This window comes from Mus pahari, chromosome 6 (genome assembly GCF_900095145.1).
Source record: "Mus pahari chromosome 6, PAHARI_EIJ_v1.1, whole genome shotgun sequence".
NCBI classification, from domain to species: domain Eukaryota; kingdom Metazoa; phylum Chordata; class Mammalia; order Rodentia; family Muridae; genus Mus; species Mus pahari.
The window spans coordinates 12,971,274-12,992,003 of NC_034595.1; the positions used below are offsets into that span (position 1 = coordinate 12,971,274).

The 20,730-nt window shown below is 39.4% G+C and overlaps 1 protein-coding gene across 1 annotated transcript in view; it reads right to left on the reverse strand.

The window, feature by feature from the left end:
• Shoc1 (shortage in chiasmata 1) overlaps positions 1–20,730 on the reverse strand; it is a 76,056-nt gene that overhangs the window by 18,492 nt on the left and 36,834 nt on the right. Inside the window, exons 11-19 of the mRNA XM_029539820.1 lie at positions 14,261–14,674; positions 10,341–10,466; positions 9,635–9,811; positions 7,654–7,758; positions 5,735–5,913; positions 4,499–4,571; positions 2,204–2,273; positions 957–1,135; positions 641–758 (exon numbers count right to left, since the gene is read on the reverse strand). Coding sequence (XP_029395680.1) covers positions 641–758; positions 957–1,135; positions 2,204–2,273; positions 4,499–4,571; positions 5,735–5,913; positions 7,654–7,758; positions 9,635–9,811; positions 10,341–10,466; positions 14,261–14,674 — 1,441 coding nt within the window. The remainder of the gene's footprint in view (positions 1–640; positions 759–956; positions 1,136–2,203; positions 2,274–4,498; positions 4,572–5,734; positions 5,914–7,653; positions 7,759–9,634; positions 9,812–10,340; positions 10,467–14,260; positions 14,675–20,730) is intronic.

Sequence of the window (20,730 nt, forward strand, 5' to 3'; positions counted from 1 at the left end):
CCCTGTGTATACGTGGCTAACAGTTTTTTGAAGAATGCCTGGTAACCTTTGAAATGGAAACACAAGCACGGACTGTTGATTTGGATTTTATCTGAAGTAATAGACCAGTTACCCTTCATGAACACGCGTGTCATTACTCCTGTGTGCTACGGTATAGCATTTTTGAATTTAAAGCATTCAATGTTGGTATTACCTCAAAACTAATGACCTGAAAACCCAGCCAATCATTCAGAACTTCACAATCCTGTTTTCCATGCTGTTTTTAAGCAAAAATTTTCATTCTCAATTTTGTAAATGGCTCAAATCTCTGAACATGTAATTTATAGAAAAATAACACATAAGATGTCTATATGTGCTGGTTACAAGAGAAATTGAAGTGCAAATTTAAAGAAAAATTAAGTTTTATTTTGCTCACAAAGTTAGTAAATATCATAAAAAGATGTTCAATAGAGTTTAGGGATTAGAAATATAAACTGATATACTCTTTGGAAAGTAGTTCTTATATATTCTAGGCTTGGGTCAGAAAGACTAGAATATTCAAGAATATGATAAATTAGACTACAATATGCATGGCATACTATTTAGCTCATCGGACCATACACACATAAATAAGAGCAACAACTAAAACGCAGTGCCTTACTTGGACTCCAGCAGCCGGAGTATCTCTGGAGTATTGAGAAGTCCTTCAGATGCAAAAAATACATATGGAATCGGAATTTTCCAGAGAAACCCACCAAATCGATCCAGCAAGGCATTTCCTAAGTAAGATAATGAAATGCTTACTTTTTCTTTTGCCACACCTTTCTCTTTTTTATTAAACAGCAGTAATAGGGGTGCACGTTAAAGAAGTTATACAAACACAATGTTTACTCTATGAATAGGAATCGGAACAAAGAAAAGTCTGTGAAAAGGACAGTCTTGCTCTAGTGGAGCAGGACGCTGGCTTGTCCCCTTACTCTGCAGAGCTGTGTCTGGAACAGCGACTTTAAAGGCCAGGAAAGGTATATCCAACAGTTGGCAGTGCTCGGCCCAGCAAGAGTGCCCCACGTGGTTGTACTCTACCACGAGGGAGAAGCTGCTCCAGGGGAAATCTGCTCCGATACTGTGGTTGTGCACAATCACACAGGCATGCCTACTGAAGACAAAACACAAGAAACGTTAGAAAAACTAGGCTGTTTTAAAAGTTTTTTTTCTCTTCTCCTTTCCCTTCCCTTCCCTTCCCCTCCCCTCCCTTCCCCTCCCCTCCTTTCCCCTCCCTTTGCCTCCCTTTCCCTTCCCTTCGCCTCCCTTTCCCCTCCCTTCCCCTCCCTTCCCTTCCCTTCACCTCCCTTTCCCTACCTTCCCCGCCCTTCCCTTCCCTTCTCCTTCCCTCCCCTTCCCTCCTCTCCCCTCCCCTCCCCTCTTCTCCCCTTTCTTTCCCTTCTCTTCCATTCCCTCCCTTCCCTCCCCTGCCCTCCCCTCCCCTTCCATTCTCTAGCCCTCCCCACCATGCCCCCACCCCTGCCACCCCCACAAGGCTTCTCTGCAGGGCCTCTGACCCTGTCTCTGTCTCTTGAGTGCTGAGCACCTAGTTTTGTTTCTATTCTAACAATGGTGATAATAATTTGGGGATATTAAAATAAGATTGAAATAAATCCCTGGATGCTTACTTTATTAAATATACAAGACTATGTTGAGAGTTAAAATGCTCAGTGTTAGGAATGTTTCATGAAGAGAGTAAAGCTGTGGATTTCAGATTTCCTTAACCTGATTTCTGGAGCCCTGGGTGTTAGGGATCAAACCGAGGCCTGGCTCCTGGCCTGTGAGCACTCTACCTCTGAACTATAGCCACAGCCGCAGCCACAGCCGCAGCCGCCACAGCCACAGCCACAGCCACTGCTACAGCCACAGCCACAGCCACAGCCACTGCTACAGCCACAGCCACAGCCACTGCTACAAGCNGCCACAGCCACTGCTACAGCCACAGCCACAGCCACAGCCACTGCTACAGCCACAGCCACAGCCACTGCTACAGCCACAGCCACTGCTACAGCCACAGCCACTGCTACAGCCACAGCCACTGCTACAGCCACAGCCACAGCCACAGCCACAGCTACAGCTACAGCTACAGCTACAGCTACAGCTACAGCTACAGCCCAGACACCAGGAGGAATTTTCCCTTTCCTGTGGAACTATGCCATACATTAAAAAAAAAATACTTTACCCTTTTAAAACACTGGTAGTTTTCAGAAAATCTTTTCTGTCATTTGAACGTAAAACAGTCATTGTTAAACCTGTTTGGAAAAAAGGGAGTTTTCTTTCAACAAGATTCTTCTTTTTCAATTTTTTTAAAATAATTTTTTCCAAGGCCACTCTTATTAAAATGAACTAAAAATCTGTAAACAAGATTACTTGAAATATGATTTTTCATGTTATATTTATAAATCTACTTATCAGAAAGCTTAAAACATAAGCAATATTTCTGGTGTGTATACACTGAGATCAAACAATCTAAATTTTTTTATGCCACACAAAAGTGGTCAAACATTTCATTTTAAAACAGCCATATTAAATACTCATTGCTACAGCTACTGGCTCCTGGCCTGTGAGCACTCTACCTCTGAACTTTAAAGTTATTCTGCCCCAAATCATAATAGATTCTTATCTTTTTCTCTAGCCAAAAATGGGAGTACCTAACAAAATCAGCAAGGGGGTGCACTTCAATGTGATATGAATGTGTGTGTGTGTGTGTGTGTGTGCATTTGTCTATTGACTCTCTAAGAAACACAAGACCTACTGGGCAACAGCCATCCATGATTTTTAATTTTAATTTAAATTTCTTACTATTGTTTATAAACAAAATATGAATTTCAAACACTGTGTCCTTATGGCTATCAGCTTATTTCTGGTCAGCATAACTAATTAAAGAACAATTAAACCAAGTCTAAATAAATTCTGTATTCTATTAGTGCACTTCAGTCAATTTTAAAGTTCACAAAGTTATTAAACAGTGACAGCATGGTAATGGTTAACCATTATGTGTAACATTTCTTGATAACACATAGCTTTGTTAATAATAAGGATGAGTACTATTTCCTAATATAGTTCATAAGGTAACCCATATCATCTAAAGCCTAAATAAGTGTATATTAGCTCTGGTCCAAAAGACAAATTAGGAACATGGAGAGTGCTTTACTAAATCTCTAAACATGTAGAGGATGAAACCAGATTTTTTCCTCCGCTATCATTAGACAGACAGACACACACCTGCACACCTGCACGCATGCACGCACACACGCAAGCACACACACGTGTACGCCTAACTAGCTCCTGGCTGAGGATAGTTGTTAGTCTGAAAGATTAAAAACATTTCTAGTTTGTATATTCAAGCCTTTGTGTCATCAGGCAATACTGAAAAGAGGACAAGTACCAACTGAGTGTTCAGCCTGAAACCCAGATGAAGAGCTCCAACTATCAATCATCTTAAATGAGGTCAAAGGAGGAGGTGCTCCATCATGCAGGCCTGGGTGCTCTTCCCTATGGAGCGGAACATTTCCTCAGCTCCACATGCATGCTAATATTGTGCAGCACTTTCCTGATTTATTTATTTGGTGTGTGTAGAGGGGTCAGAAGACAACTTTCAGGAGTTGGTTCTCTCCTTCCATCGTGTAGATAGGAGTGAGTTTACACACACACACACACACACACACACACACACACACACAAATAAGGAAAGGAAAATGATCTGCTTCCATAAGAGATGGCTACAGCGGAAGCAAAGATTTGTGGGAGAAAGTGACACTTCAGTTATAGTGTAATAGAGACTGCACGCAGGCAGTGGGTTCCAAAGCTCAAAGCAGGAAGGGCAGACAGAGGCGGCATCAGCGACCAGAGCTGAAGTACGCGCTGACTTGAGAAAACCAGGTTAAATTCCATCTCCTCAATCACTACTTATAAGACCTACTATGCTATGTCTTTATGATTTTTTTCTTTGTTTATAAAACTGAATTGTAAGCAGGTAGTACTAATGTAGCAACTAGGGAGTAATCTAAAAAAGTCTTAATAAAATTACATTCTTGGGCTGGAGAGATAGCTCAGTGGTTAAGAGCACTGACTGCTCTTCCAGAGGTCCTGAGTTCAATTTCCAGCAACCACATGGTGGCTCACAACCATCTGTAATGGGACCTGATGCCCTTGTATGTCTGAAGTTAGTAGACAATGTACTCATATACATAAAATAAATACTTTTAAAAAACCAAAAATTATATTCTTAATAAAAATACATATAAGTACATTATACATGTATTATAGACTTATAGTCTACATTGATTTAAAAATTGTCAGTTAAATCCCAATGAACATTTGAGCAACTAGAGAATTAAACCATTAGAGAAACCCCACTGAGTTCTAGGTTTTGAGAAGACAAATTTATAGTATTTTAATGTCAATGTCAGATAGATGAATACATTTTTATAACTTAAAACATTTACTAAATAAAGGACAAGACAAATGTCCCTACCTTCTATTTTCTTAAGGGTTTTAATAAGCAAATGCTTCTCTCCATCTGAGTCCATTCTTATTATAATCAGTACCTAGTCAAAAATAAGAATTCCACATGATTCTGAACAATCACTCTTCTCTTCTGTATTTTCGTGGTGCTGAAGATTAAACCGAGGGCTTCACACATACAAGCAAGTGCTCTAGACTGAGGTATGCCCCCAGCTGGATTATTCTTTTCTACAGTTTTGCCACAGTGATAAAACTATCAGTGATAAAGCATATTTAACTGGTCAGATAAACGTAACATCAAGGAGACCAGAGTTACCGGGTGCAGTAGCCTGTACTCCTAGGAATCAGGCAGCCTGTGCAGGAGGACCTGAAGGCCAAGGCCAGCTTCTGCTGCACAGAGACCCAACCCAGTCTTAAAAACAGAAAGGGAGCACACAGGTTACACAGTAAATAATCCTGTTCTCAACTCTGGTAGCACCAAGTATCAACAAGGGAAGCATTCTGGGGCAGAGTCTTAGCATCTGTCTATAACATCTATACACAAATTCTCTCGGCCTGCTTCATTACTGTTAACTTCAACCCCAGGTCTGACATCACTGGACAAAGGAGCAACTTGTATCCTCCTACTTATCATGCAGTTTCTTTCTGGGGGGTGGGGAGCAGTGAGTTAGGTTTAATGGTAAACTTGTCACTTCCTGATTTAACAACTTTAAAAGTCATTCAAGAAACTATAAAATTGAGGATAGAGGACCAGCAGAGTGGGAAAGGAAAAAAATTCATATAGATTGATATTCAGAGTCAGTATGACCTTGTGTAATTTTTTTCTGCTAGATTGGGTTTGAAGAGGCATTTTGCCTTAAAAGTTCATTCATTCAGCTTTCATATAATTGATGGGTGGGAAAATAATTTCTAATATAAGACAAGACATAAAGTGTTTTTTTTTTTCAGTATTATGTCAGATAAGGTTCTGGCTCACTACACAAAAGTAAATTATGACAGTTACATTATGATGTACGTCTCTACAATCTAAGACAACAGTTTACAACAGAAATTAAAGCATTTAAATTTGAAGGCAGTGAATAATGCTCCCTTTTTCTGAGTCTAAGACTACTGTTATCTTACTTAAGGAGAAAACTGTCAAGGGCCAAACATAGCCTATTTTCTAACCTCAAAGTTAAATACGTCAAATCATGTTACACCCATTCTTTATACTAAATACTTTATCTGCTTCAACCCAATACTCAACCTTCATTTGTTGTTGACTCTGTAGCCTACTTAGTATCTGACATTGCAATTCTTGGATCTTATAGTTGGTTTTAGGCCTTTTTTCCTTAATAAACTGTAAAATTTTCAGCTGTCTCCAAATGTTATCCAAACAGGAGTCTAACACACTTTTGTAGATAGCGTTTGCATTTGACAAATATCCTGTTTAAAAAAAATTAGGGAAAATGATAAGTCTTTAATGTTTCTGATTATAACTCCATGGCAAAAATCACTACAAAAACAAAACAAAACAAAATGAAACTTTTGTGTTCTGTTTTTGAGACAGGTTCTCACTTACTCTGTAGCTCTGGCTCCCCTGGAGCTCCCTATGCCGATCAAGCTGGCCTAGAACTCACAGAGATCCTCCTGCCTTTGCCTTTGCCTACTGAGTGCTGGGGTTAAACATTGTTTCAGTGGAATTTTCTTAATATTTAATTTACATAACTTTGTACCTGAAATTTTTTATATAATGTATGTGACAACCTCATTAGACTATAATCTCAGAGTAAAAGTAGTATTTACTCATAATTAATATTTGCATCTGTTCAAACATTGGGGTCTAAGACATGCACATAAGATAGGATTTTCCTGTGTTCTGCAGGACGGTCTCAAATTCCAGGGGCCCTGTTAGCCTCCCCAAAAGCTGGCACTATAAGCCTATACAACCATACCAGACCACTAAGGACAATTTAAACCCAAATCTTGTCCTTGAAGGGTCATACTTAGTAAATCTAGATTTTTATCCCAAGAATCCCTTTCTGTCAAGCTCTCCGTGAGATTTTGGGGCCCAGTGAGTTTGGTGAATTTTTGCAGCAGAGCACGTGGTAGCTTCTGCAGCTCAGGCATTGAACATATTTGGGTAGTGAGTGTTGACTTAGGATGTTTAGCTCATTCCATATGTTCTCCATGCACATGCATGTTAAGTCTCACATCAGTGTTGCTAGGTGACTTAGAGACTGACTTACATTTTACCTCCTAAGATTTTCAGACCTGATTCTCAACACTGTTGTTGTACTTCTAACTTTTAAAAAAGATTTATTGTAGACCAGGCATGGGAGCACACACCTTTAATCCTATCACTGCCGAGGTAGGCAGAACTCTATGTTTAAGGCCAGCCTGGTCTACACAGTGAGTTCCAGGATGGCCAGGAGTACAAAGAGAAACTCTGACCCCACCCCCCAAAAATTATTGTATTTTTACTTATCTGTCTGTGTGTGTGCAGGGGGTAAATCCCCATGAGTGCAGGTGCTGTGGAGGTCAGAGGCAACAATCCCTTGGAGCAGCAGCTCAGTGTGGGTGCTGGGAACTGGGCTGGGGCCCACTGCAAGAGCATATCTACTCTTAAGCACTGAGCCATCTCTCCAGCCTCAGAATTAACTTTAAAAGCAAATCTTATCTTCTCAATGGCTCCCTATCCCTGTGCAGTAAAAGTAAATGCTAAACTGTTTTGTATAACAATAGCTAGTTCTTACTTTTTAAGGCTAAGTTCCAAACATGCACTAAGGGCACTAAGGGTCTAAAATGTATATGGCAAAATGTCAAATCTCACATTTAAATCTGTATAAGGGCATCAGAACTCAGGAATTCAGACCTGGAGCAAACAGCATAATCAGAATCTATGTAGCTCCGTTCTGTGCTGAGTGCAGCTCAGTGACAGACTACTCATTTGGTAGTAAAATATTAAGAGGTCTTGAGTTTGATCCCTAGTGCTGAAATACATATAATATATACTACATATGCATATATTCCATTAATAATTATGACAAAATGTATGTTGATCAGTGTAATAGGAGAGAAGGCTACATAATTTTTCAAGAAGTGATACCTTTTTCAGAACAGTAAGTTATTTCAGATAAAATATTCAACAAGAAGAAAACAAGAAATAAACATTTCTCCACCAACCTAATGCGGTATCCAAGTTGCAAGTTAAAAGGACATCTCTAATTGTTACCAGGAGATGTAAAAGAGCAGCCTGCTTGAATGTCATTTTTCTGTCATCATTTTTATCTATATAAACAAAAAGATAGTTAAAAAATACACTAGAGTTTTAGAATATGTATCAGCTCTGATTAACAGTGACAGCTAATGTCTGTTAGCAAGTGCTTACGATTGCTAAGCTGTGTATAAGCAGGTTAGCTCATGGACTCTATAATCCTCTCAGGATGACTGTGATCCTCATTTACAGATGAGGAGTCAGCCTCAGTGAGGATAAGTGATGCTCAAGCTAGTCCTAAACGCTGACGACGAACTGCAGAGCGCATCCCCTAGTGGTAAAGACATTATGTTTACTTTTTGGGGGAATAAAAAAGCCACTCTAACCAAGAAGAAAATTAACTTCATAACTTGCCTATTGTTTAAAACAGACGTAGATGGGTCTACGGGTGTGGTGGCCCATGCCTTTAATCCCAGCACTCGGGAGGTAGAGGCAGGCGGATTTCTGAGTTCAAGGCCAGTCTGGTCTACAAAGTGAGTTCCAGGACAGCCAGGGCTACACACAGAGAAACCCTGTCTCGGACCAAAAAAAAAAAAAAAAAAAAAAAAAGAGGAGTAAAATAGACATAGAGACTTGTGAATGAAGTAATACTTTGAAATGCAGATAGACACCTGAAACAGTTAGCTCAGAGATAAACTCGCAAGACACAAGTCAATTGCCTCCTGGACATGCGCTACACACTTCCTGGAGATGAATGCTTGGATTCCTCTGTATGTGGAAGTATGAGATGGGGAGTGGAGGGCATGCATGTGCTACACAGGTAGTATGAACCATCATGCGATAACTAAATCTAGGTCCTTGGTAAGAGAAGCAAACACTCTTTAAAAAACTGAGCTATCTCTCCAGCCCACCTGTACTATCTTTTAAAGAATCTGCAAAAGTTTTTACTATATGTGTAATTTAATGAGTTTAGAAAATTGACTTTACTAATAAACTAGGTCCAGATAACATATTACAGTGCACTGTGTCTCTTGCACTGGTTCAACAATAAGCACAAGGCAGACATGAACTTAGAACTTGAAGTGAAGGGTAACAGGCAGACTGGTCAAGGGGTTAAGATTTTAAAATGTCACTCAACAAATGGTAAGTGCCCTATTTTTTCTATTAGTTATGTCCTAGCCTATACTACAGGCGACTACAAACCCCAAAGGACATGCCACAGCAAGGACAGAAATAACTCTAAGAGAAGGCCTCAATCCATGGTCTGAGCAGTAGGGAAGGGGCTTATATGGGTAAGAAAGCGTAGAAAGCCACTGTCCTGTTTTAAAACCTTTTTTTTTTTTTTCTGTTCTTTCCTTCCCCAGAACTACAATGTTAGAGGTCAGCAATGACGGCAGTAATCACTGGCTAGGACTCTCTGTCAGGTGCCTGAAACCCCTCTGCTTATGCAAAAAATGTTTCAACAAACCTAGCAACTTCTGATAACTCCTGCACCTTTGACTTAGGTTTGTTTCAACAGATTATTCTCATTATGGATCAAAATTCCTGTATCTTTGTGTTTGGTGATATGACTTTACATTAGACATCGTCAGTTTTATGTTGTTGGGAGCTGGGTATTTTGTGTTTATATAGATCTTATATTTCATTATAAGATGCAGTTAAATTCACAGGAAATTATCCTTTGGATCCTTTCATGATTTTGTCTGGGCAGAGCAGGGCCAAGTCCTGGTTCCACTGAGAATGGTTATAGGGTTAACTTTGGTCTTGCAATGCAGATCTATTAAATAATACATGTTAGTTAGGAGATTCACTGAGAATCTTCTGGGCTTGGCCAGATGTGAGTACTACATGCTAAATTACAGTCAAGGTTTCTTCTAGATCTGAGGTCTGCATTGCTAAAATTGTCTAAAAATGTATCCTTTGCATATTATGGATTTGATTTATACTCACCTTGGTGAATAACATCATTTATCTTTTTTTCTTGTTCCTTTAAGAAGAATCTTGTTTGGTCAAAATTGACAGTGGCGAATTTCCAATTGGCGGCAGGGTAAGTACAGAGGCAAACAAGCTTCTTTAAGATAGGAATCGCTGTGGCTTCTAGGAGACAGTATGCTTGGCACTGGGTGTCTGAAAAATAATGGCACTGAAATTGGTGTGTGTGAAAAGGGTAGTGTGCTGACACCCAACTCACATCTCCGTGCCTGTGAGGAATGGAGTGACCACTGATAACACATTTCCCAACCATGGAAACCATGGACGAAGACCAGGGGCTCCTGCAGTCCCTTCTTTTCACAGGGATGCAGGAAAGTGGCTTCCGTTTTAATGAAGGAAGATAACAATTGTCTGGAGTGAGGCAGCGGGAGAAAGACAGAAGCAGTGGACCGAGCTTCAGGTCTGGAAATAAGTTGAAAACAGAAATAGAATTGAGAAATGTCTGTATCCCAGCACTTGGGAAGCAGAGGCAAGCAGATCTCTAAGTTCAAGGCCAGCCTGATGTATATACTGAGTTCTAGAGCTACACAGAGAAATCCTGTCTAGAAAAAACAAAACAAAACAAAAGTTTCTGAAACAGGTAAAGACAATTACATGGAAAATAAGGTATGTTCTGGAAATCTGGGAGAGGACTTCCCAATGACCTTGAAACCACACTGCGCACCTGATGCAGGGATCTCGATGATGTCATCTGTCCTTTCTTGACATCTTTCCTCTGGAGCTTTATTATTAGAAACAACAGGACTTTCTTCTTGAAGAGTCAAAGAATAGTTTTCTTTATCTTGAAATTCTAGCAAAAACATTAAATTGTTCAGAAGAAATGAGGCTGCTTTATTTTAACACTGTGTTTAAAATCACTGTGGTTAACTCTTTTCATGGAAGTACACTGAGACTGAGTTAAATGAATTATCCGGATCAGTGGACCTAACGCTATGCTGAGAAGCAAGGCAGATGATGGGAATGGGGTAAACTCTGGCATCCGCTCTGAATTCTACCTCGGCCCTGCAGCAGCCCCAGGTTTCTCATAGGCAGAGTATGACCTCGGATGCCTACCTGTACTTCAGGGACCAAACTCCAACTCCAGTTCTTAATACGTGAAAGACAATGGCATTGTACATCACCTCTCTGTGGCTTTCCTGAGTTTCCCTTCTGTGTCCAACCTTTCACTCTACTGTCTCAAGCATCCCAGTTTTACTCTTCAGTCTTCAGTTCAGCCATTTTCTACATAAAATCTTAGGTAACTGCCCTCCTTTAATATGCAGTGTGGTACCTGATACAGTGTTCAATACATGTTAGGTTTCTTATTTTCTAAATATTATAGAAAAGTATAGAATATTATAGAAAATATGTGCAGGTACAGCTATTTTAACTAAATACTCATGTCATCCACCAATAATATGACTATAAGATACTTTTAAAACTGTGATACCAGCCTGCGATATTTTTATGTGGAGTTAAAAGTCTGGTAACAGAGTGGGATATGGGAGCCAGTACCTATAATCCCAGCTCTTGGGAGGCTAAGGTGGGAAGATCACAGATCAAGGCCAGCCTACACAGAAAGATCCCACCTTAAATAAAAGAATTCCAAGTATAATGATGGAAAATATATAAAACCACATTATTTTACAAGTAATACTGCCAATTAATTTTAAGTACTCTAAATAGGTTCTCTAAAGTGATATTAATTATTGAGATTTTTGAGAGGACTAAAGTCATAACATTTTTAATCCCCAATTAACTGTAAAATAAGGCAAGAAATGAAGTATTACCTTTGTTGATAATAAAGCTAAGGTGGAGAATAAGGCTTGATTTGAGAGATAGGTGGGCTTGGTAACTAAATATCTGAAGGAGGCACCTACCCACTTAGTCCTCACCTAAGCTGGCCAGGGAGACTCTCACTAGGAAAGAGTCACAACATAGGGCAGGCTGACTATACGTCTTTCTTTGGGGATGCTCATTCCCTTAAGTGTACCCCCAAAATACAACTTAGACACTGGTTTCTACACCCGACCAGAGAGAAGATATGCAGGAGCAAAGAGGCCAGGAGCACCACACTGGCCGAGCAAATGTCAGGGCACAGAGGCCTTCCCTCCCTCTTTATATCAGCACTCTTTTAAAGGGTTGGGAAGCTAGCTCATGTTTTTAACATGAAAATATTCTTTTCATCTCTTTCAACATTTTTGCTGTGGCTCCTTGTTTATGATGCTAATATGTCCCTTTATAAGCTATTCTCATAAGTAGAACAAGCAGAAAAGGGCGCCATTGCCACATGGGATTCTTTCTCAATCCAAATAGGAGTACAGTCTGGAAACACATCTAAAAATAACAAAATTTTTTTCCTCACTTGTGTGTGTGTGTGTGTGTGTGATGTATGTACATGCTGTGCTGTATGTGCATGTATGTGTGAGTGTGCATGTGTGCATGGTGCATGGGTATGTAGGTGTGTATGTGTAGAGGACAATCTCTGTTGGCGTCTTTGGTTGCTATTTACTTTGTTTTTCTTTTGAGACTGTCCTGTAGCTTGCCAAGCTGGATAGGCTGGGTGGCCAGCAATCCCAGGCACACTCCTGACCCCACCTTCCCAATACTGGGATTACAAGTGCATGCCACTACACCCAGCTTTCTTTGAACATGGTTTGAGCTTTTAAGGGGCACCTACCCACTCAGTCCTCACCTAAGCTGGTCAGGGAGCCTGTGCTTTTAAGGCAACTATTTTACTGACTGACTCATCTCCCCAACCCCTTCTTTATTCCTTTATGTCTGAATTATGAGGAAAGTGTTGGTTAGAGTGATCCCAGAGACATACAGAATTGTCATCAGTGTCAGGCAGTGGTGGCGCACGCCTTTAATCCCAGCACTTGGGAGGCAGAGGCAGGTGGATTTCAGAGTTTGAGTCCAGCCTGGTCTACAGAGTGAGTTCCAGGACAGCTGTGGGGCTATACAGAGAAACCCTGTCCTGAAAAACAAAAAACAAAAACAAAAAACAAAAAAAAATCTGTCATCAGCAAGGTGCTTTATTTCATGGCTAAACTATCATAGAACCAGAAACCATGGTGAATATATATATATATGCATAAACAAGCACAGAGCTCCAAAATCTCTGAATCCTTCTCTGAATTTTCACCAGGAAACTGTCATGCAGTAGTAATGCATTTCAGCACATCTGTAAATGCTGTCATACCATAACTACCTTGACACCAAGAACCAAGTCTTGTCTCCACAGATAGACATGGAACTGAAAGACCCAATTATGCTATAAGTAACATAAACACTTCAATCAATTTCACCAAGGTAAAGTCTGTCAAAATTATTCCAGAATGTAGTGGCACACACCTTTAATCTAAGCACTTGGGAGGCATGAGAATCTCTGAGTTTGAAGCCAGCCTAGCCTATACAGTGAGTTCCTGGACATCCAAAGCTACATAGTGAGAACTGTCTGAAATTTAAAAATTATTCTAAAGTTCAATTTTTTAAAAACCAGACGTAAAGTGATATGGCATACTGTACTACTTTCGATGTGGTTAGATGAGGGAAAATTTAAGAATTACAGCTCAAATGGAAACTCTTTGATAATATTATAAAGATTAATAAGCAATTAAATGAGAAAATGTCTAAGTACTATTAAGTATGCTTAAATACTAAGATAAACCCCTAGCTAAGGAACTATTGGTGACTGAGAGTTGTTGGGAGAAGGACTGTTAGTTTCCTCTAAGGGCACAGCCCCTGGTAGGTCTAACATGCTCCAATGGTTGGTCACAACTTAGAGTACATAGGTGGCACTAATGAGATCTGATGGGTTAAAAAGCGTGTGTATGTGTGTGTGGGGGGAGTGGATCTGAAGAGATGGCCCAGAGATTAAGAGCAGTTACTACTCTTTCAGTTGCCAGTATTCAAATGGCAGCTTAAACTGTCTGTAACTTCAGTTCCAGGGATTCCAACATCCTCTTCTAGCTTCTATGGGCACCAAGCACACACACAGTGCACATGTGTACACACAAGCAAAATACCTGTGCACATAAAATAAAATAATCTTTTAAAGAATGAGTACATGAAATTGGATAAATATGAATTGGAGGGTGAATATGGGAGGGGATGGGGAGGGGAAATGATTAATGTTAAAAAGACAATGTTTGAAATCCTTGAAGAATTAGTAAAACTATTTTTAAAAATACTGAGATACCATTGTAAGTGAATAAGAAAAAAGCATGAAAGAATGATCAAGTTAGGAATACTAAGTTTATATATCCAAATTATAGAAAGCAAATTTTATAAGTAATATATTTGTTACAAATGAAATTATATCTTTTAATCTTTGAAAGCATATTTCTATATGCTATTCCATATATATATATGTATATATGTATATATGTATATATGGAAAAGCATATATATATATATATATATATATATATATATATAATCTCCATACCTATCTCCATCTATAATAAGTATCAATGGCGGTTTCCTTGACTATGATAAACTATATAATTTCTCTAAATTTGCCTTTATTTCTTGCATTGTGTGGTAGGCAGTGCCCACTCCTAGAGGCTACATTCTATGCCAACATCTTACTGAGTTACCCACCATTGTTTTGGTCATGGTCATGGCTTTTGACGTCAATTTCTGAAGGGAAAGTCTGGTGTTTACTTCTCAGAATAATAAACTCACTCAGAAGGTCCAAATCATCTCGATTTTTATCATAAGATGCCTTGATCTGGGAAGAGGAGGCTGATTCAGCAGATGGCACAGGAGCACCAAGTCCAACACAACTGTTTTCGGGCTTCTGCATTATTCTAGCAGCTGGTTCTTGGTCATTCTCTGGATTTGCTTCTACTTTTGATTTTTTAACAGAGATACTTTCACCGGACAAACAAAGGTGTGGCACTTCCTTTTCTGAAGAGGGTATGGGTCTCTTCTGTGGATGTAACTGGTGAACATTTGCAGATTTCTCAGTGATTGGCACAATGGGCAAGGGACGACTCTTAAGTTCTACCCAAGCTGGAAATAAGAAAATAAGATTCCAAAATGACTTCTGTACCTAAATGAATACCTTTAGTTGTAATTTCCTGTTAACATAATTTGATTTTTAGGAGTAGTTTGTTTACTGTTTGGAAAATCCACTTTTGCTTCTAAATAGAATAAGCTTTAGAAAAATTTATCATCTCTTTTCTTCCTCTCTCTCTCTCTCTCTCTCTCTCTCTCTCTCTCTCTCTCTCTCTCTCTCTGTGTGTTTTTTGTTTTTTGGAGACAGGGTTTCTCTGTGTAACAGTCCTGGAATTCTTTTTTAGACCAGGCTGGCCTCTGCCTTCCAAGATCAGTCTGTCCCTACCTCCTAAGTGCTGGGATTAAAGGCATGCATGACCACCACCCAGCAACCATTTCTCCCCTACCCCGACTACCCCTGAGATAGGGCTTCACTGTGTAGCTCTGGCTGTCCTGGCATTCACTCTGTAGACGAGGCTGGTCTTAAACTCAAAGATCCAGTGCCTCTGCCTCCTGAGTGCTGGGATTAAAGGTGTACACTATCACCACCTGGCTCTCCTCTCTCTCTCTCTCTCTCTCTCTCTCTCTCTCTCTCTCTCTCTCTCTCTTTCTTCCTCTCTCTCTTCTTTTAAAATTTACTTTTGTTTTTAATTTTTAGATTTTATCTAAAAGACATTTTATAATAGTTAACCCATACTTTATGCACACACATCACAAAGATAATTCTGCAATGACTTTGAAACCTAATTCAACTGAATTATGCAGTTTCACCCTTCAGTGTCTTCTTAAGCAAGCTTATTTATAGCATATGTTCCCATCTCCTTAATGAGAAAGTTTTCTGGGCTGTGATGTTCAGTGATAGGTCGCTTAAATATACTGCTTTATGCTCTAGTGTAAATTCAATCTCCAGATTAAAGTCAGATGAGGAAGGAGGGAGGGGGACAGAGAGGAAGTAAAGAGAGAAATATGAGGGGAAAGTGAAGCATAGAAAATGAGGTAGAAGTAAAGAAAAATGTACATAACATGATTAAAACTTTAAAAGTTTGATATATATGTGTGTGTGTGTGTGAAAAATATGTAAGTAATGTTATTTTGGTTTGATTAGATTAATTCAGTTCCTTTTCTAGTAGTCATGATGCTGTGTAGCTGGCAGAGGAGGGAAGAGTAATAGACAGAGCACTGACTAGACCCAATATCAGTGCCAGCACTGGGAAGTGGTCCTGGCTTTGGGCTGCTGCCAGTGGTAATTCCCTGCTTGTCCTTTCTGTCAGTCTATTTGATCTCCAAATGAATTGCTTCTGATAACAGCTATAAAATGCAGAACAGATCCAACAGGCCTTCTTAAATGAGACTCCTTGCTTTCATCTCTCAGTTGGCTCAGAAAGCAGATAGACTTGGGAGATGTTTTTTAAGCAATGATTTATGTTTTATCTTGCCGGTTTGAGGCAGCATTTATTCAGCCCTAAATTCTTCCCAAGACTTTTTATAAGAAGAAATGTTTGAACACAAGATAGCTGAGGCTTCTTTTTTATTTTAAGTCAAAAATACACGTTTTCTTTTTTAAAAATTATTTATTTTTATTTCATGTGCATTGGTGTTTGGCCTGTATGTCTGTGTGAGGGTGTCAGATCTCCTGCAACTGGAGTTACAGTTTTGAGCGGCCATATAGGTGCTGGGAATTGAACCCAGATCCTCTGGAAGAGCAGCTAGCACTCTTTTTTTTTCTTTTTTCTTTTGTTTTTTCGAGACAGGGTTTCTCTGTGTAGCTCTGGCTGTCCTGGAACTCACTTTGTACACTTTGTAGACCAGGCTGGCCTCGAACTCAGAAATCCGCCTCCCTCTTCCTCCCAAGTGCTGGGATTAAAGGCGTGCCCCACCACGTCCGGCGCAGCTAGCACTCTTAACCACTGAGCCATCTCTCCAGCCCCATATCTCTTTTTCTTAATACTAGGAGTTCAGTTGCCAGGCAATGAAGGAATTCCAGTAAAACACTGTTCCTAATAGGTTATAATGAGCCATAGCCTTGGAGAAAGGGCTAAATACAAAAATATATTTAAAAATTCTTATACATTAATATTTTAAAAGAAACCTAATTAAAAGTTGGCAAAAGATTTGAACATCACACACACACACACACACACACACACACACACACACACACACACACACCCTACAATATAGATGAATCATGATGGTAAATAAAGTCAGTCAGTCACCACAGACCAATATTTTGACAGTTTTCATTTATATAGTATATTTAAGAGAGGCAATTTCATAGAGCAGAGTACAAATTATGCTACAGCTGGGCAAAACAGAGAGCGACTGCTATGGAATTTGAGAGAAGGAGTTAGTAAGTGTTGGGAAATTGTGTGTACAACCCTGATTTTATCAAGACCTATCAACTGATACTTTAAATAGCATGATAAAGTCTATTACAATAAGTCTGGCCCTCCAAGTATGTAAAGATATTCATGACTATTAGGCATTCGGGAAATATAGAATAAAGCCATAGTGGGCACTGCACATGCCCATACAATAGCTGCTACCATGTTGATAAGGATACAGAGTAAGTGAAATTTGCACATGGCTAGTGGGTATGTAAAATGATGAAAGAATTTTTGAAAAAAAATTTAACAATTTCTTATAAAATCAAATATACACCTAAAACACCAATAATAACAATAAACAATTTTACTTCTGTATATTCTCTCAAGGAAAATCCTACCATGGTCCATAAGAAGACTTGTACAAAAACACTTATGTTTTGCTCACGATACTCAAACAATTGGAGAATAAATCCTGGGAAGACGATCCCACTCTGGTTAAGTACATAAAACAAACAAAAAGATTTATCAGTAAAATAAATAAATTAGTGTTTCACATAGCATGGATGAATCTAACAAATGCTATGCTGGGTTGAAGAATCCAGGCACTAAAGAGTCCACGCTACATGAGTCTACAAATGAACAAGGGAAACTAACCTCACAGCTTGCTGATGGACTGAGGGAAAAGCTGCAGAAAGGAGTAATGTAGAGGGAGAATGACCGAAAGAGAACTTTCTGTGATGGAATAATTTTCTTAGCTGTGGTGGTCATATAGGTATATATACATTTGTCATGATGCATCCAGCTATACAATTATAGCTAAAATTCTCCCTGCCCCCTGAAGGAGACAGAAAGCAATGTCTACCCCTTCTCCTGAGCTCTCAACAGAGGCACAATTATATAGAAGTTCAGTTGAAGGAGCCATTTGTGGGGCTGGTGAGATGGCTCAGTGGTTAAGAACAGGGACTGCTCTTCCAAAGGTCCTGAGTTCAAATCCCAGGCAACCACATGGTGGCTCACAACCATCCCTAACAAAAATCCGATGCCTTCTCCTGGAGTGTCTGAAGACAGCTACAGTGTACACACATATAATAAATAAATAAATAAATAAATAAATAAATAAATAAATAAATAAATAAAAGCTACAGTGTACACACATATAATAAATAAATAAATAAATAAATAAATAAATAAATAAATAAATAAAAGGAGCCATTTGCTGGACTTATTTACAGACCCTAGGTAAGGGCTGCTTAGAGAGGTGTGGGCACTCCTCCCCATCTAACACCACTGAGGACTTCCCTGCAGCTGCATGGAGGGGTGGCTACAGTGGACTGTACATACATTATATGTCATAAGGTTAATTTGAAAAAAAATGGTACAAGAGCAACTAAATAATGTAACCACATGAAGTATATGGCTACTGTTTAACAATAATCTTTAAAGAGGAAAAAAATGTGCATTCTTCCTTCAAAATTTGGTCTATGAGGATTTTTGTGGTTGTTTGGGAGAGTTTCATGTAGCCCAAGGTGGCCTCAAATTTGCTATATAATTGAGGATAGTCTTGTACTTTTGCTCCATCTGCCTCTACTTCCTAAGTCTATGATCATAAGAATGAGCTGGCATCCCCACTTTTATGAAGTCTGGAGATCCACTTCAGGCCTTCGTGAAATCCAGGCAAATACTGTTCAACTGAGCTATGTCCTCAGCCCTCTCGACTTTGCCCTTGCTTTTCTTAGAAATACTGAAACAAGAAACATTTTTCTTTTCCCTCACTATATCACACTTAAGAGACAAGTGTGAAAGGAATGCTTAAGAACTGCTAACCCCTGTCCTGGGCTGTGAGCACTAATTCCTGAGTAAGCTCTGAGTGCAGGATCTGTTTAAAGTGGGAACTAATGAGAGTCCCAGCTAGTTAATGCCATATGAGAATGTGAAGCCAGTCTGTGGAATACCAACCATAGGCAGCACACAGATGAGTATCTAAGTCTTCAACATTTTTAAGCATTGTTAAGAAAGAGTCTGAAGCTCTTCTCAAGTCAAGAATGAAGAGGCTGAGCAGGGCGTCTTCAGTGTTGATAATTTGCTGAAAAGCCCTGAAGCCTTTTTTGGAGATAGTCTGGTTCTCAATTAGAAACTGCTAAATTATTTTACTTTCCTGACTATTCTCATTTATATTTATTTTTCTAGACACCCATACTCTGATAGCTTGGCTATGGGGTCTATAAACAGTTATTGCTTTGTTTGTTGCTGTTTTGAGACAGAGTTTCTCTGTGTAGCCCTGGCTGTCCTGGAACTCGCTCTGTAGTCCAGACTGGCCTCAGACTCATAAAGATCCACCTGCCTCTGCCTCCTGTGTGCTGGGATTAAAGGCATTCACCACCATTGCCTGACTAGTTATTGCTTCTTAAATTTCACAATTAAACTACTGTAATAATTCTAGTGGAGTAAGAATGGTTTCTTTTAACCTCAAATTTGTTGCTTCTGATACTTCATATAATCTTAGATATGATATGTATGATATTTGAAGATCCCATAGATATTTAAAGACCCCATAGAAGTTTTCTTCTGTTTATTTTTCTTACAATATGTCTTAAACTTTTATTTTTATTTTTGAAATAAAAATGCAATTACATCATTATCCCCCCCAAGTACATAGACAGAACATGCTCAGTCCATATAACTTTACTTCTGTGTATATGATTGCATTGCTGACCACTTGGTACTGTAGAACCAGCTTAGGGAGGAAGATTTTCCCTCTTCTCCCACCTCCAGCACGCCTTAGTTCCTGAGTTCTGTGCAGGGTTGAAGCCCCAGGAGATTTCCCCTTCCACGTTAGCATGTTATTGCTGTCTTTCTTTTCCAGGTCTTGTTTAAGCAGCCATGTTGGTAAGACTTCATGGACAGCTGCTCCCGAGTTTCTTGGAGACACAGTCTCACAGCAAACTTGTTCCTCTGGTTCTTATATCTCTGTCAAGTCCCATGCCCTCCCATTATGATCCCTGAGGCTCAGGCATCTTGGGTAAGTCAGTTGGGACTGGGCACCTACCATGTAGTCACCTGTCCTTGTGGCTCAGCAGTGGGATTCTGTAATGGTCAAGGAGACTTCCTTTGATGAGGGCTGACCCTCCAACGCCCTTACTCTACCGTGAGTCCTTAAGGGCTGGGATGGACTCCTTCCTGTGTGTTTGCTGTACTCTATCCCTCTTCCAACAGAACTCTGAGCCTTCATTCTTCCAGAACACTGTGCTGATCCGAGTCTCAATTCCTTATCTCCTTAGGCCAGTTTCTAAATGAGAAAACCTAAAGCTCACTTACATTTAGGTAATACCTGAAGCTCACTTTTTGTGTGTGTGTGTGGTTGTATCACTTTTAATATGCAATGTGAATAGCAAGACTACAGAAATAACAGAAACCATGATTGATTCCACAACTCTGAAGCTCACTTTTATTTACATTCTATAACAAACTGCTTTTCTCAAACTATGCTTCTCAAATCCTTTATAACAGAAACTTACTACTTACTGTAGAAATTAAGTTTTGAGAGTATGTACATATAATTATTATTGAAATGGCTAGAAAAATTTTTTTTTAAAGATTTATTTATTTATTCTATGTAAGTACACTGTAGCTGTCTTCAGACACTGGAGAAGAGGGCGTCAGATCTTGTTACGGATGGTTATGAGCCACCATGTGGTTGCTGGGATTTGAACTCCGGACCTTCGGAAGAGCAGTCGGGTGCTCTTA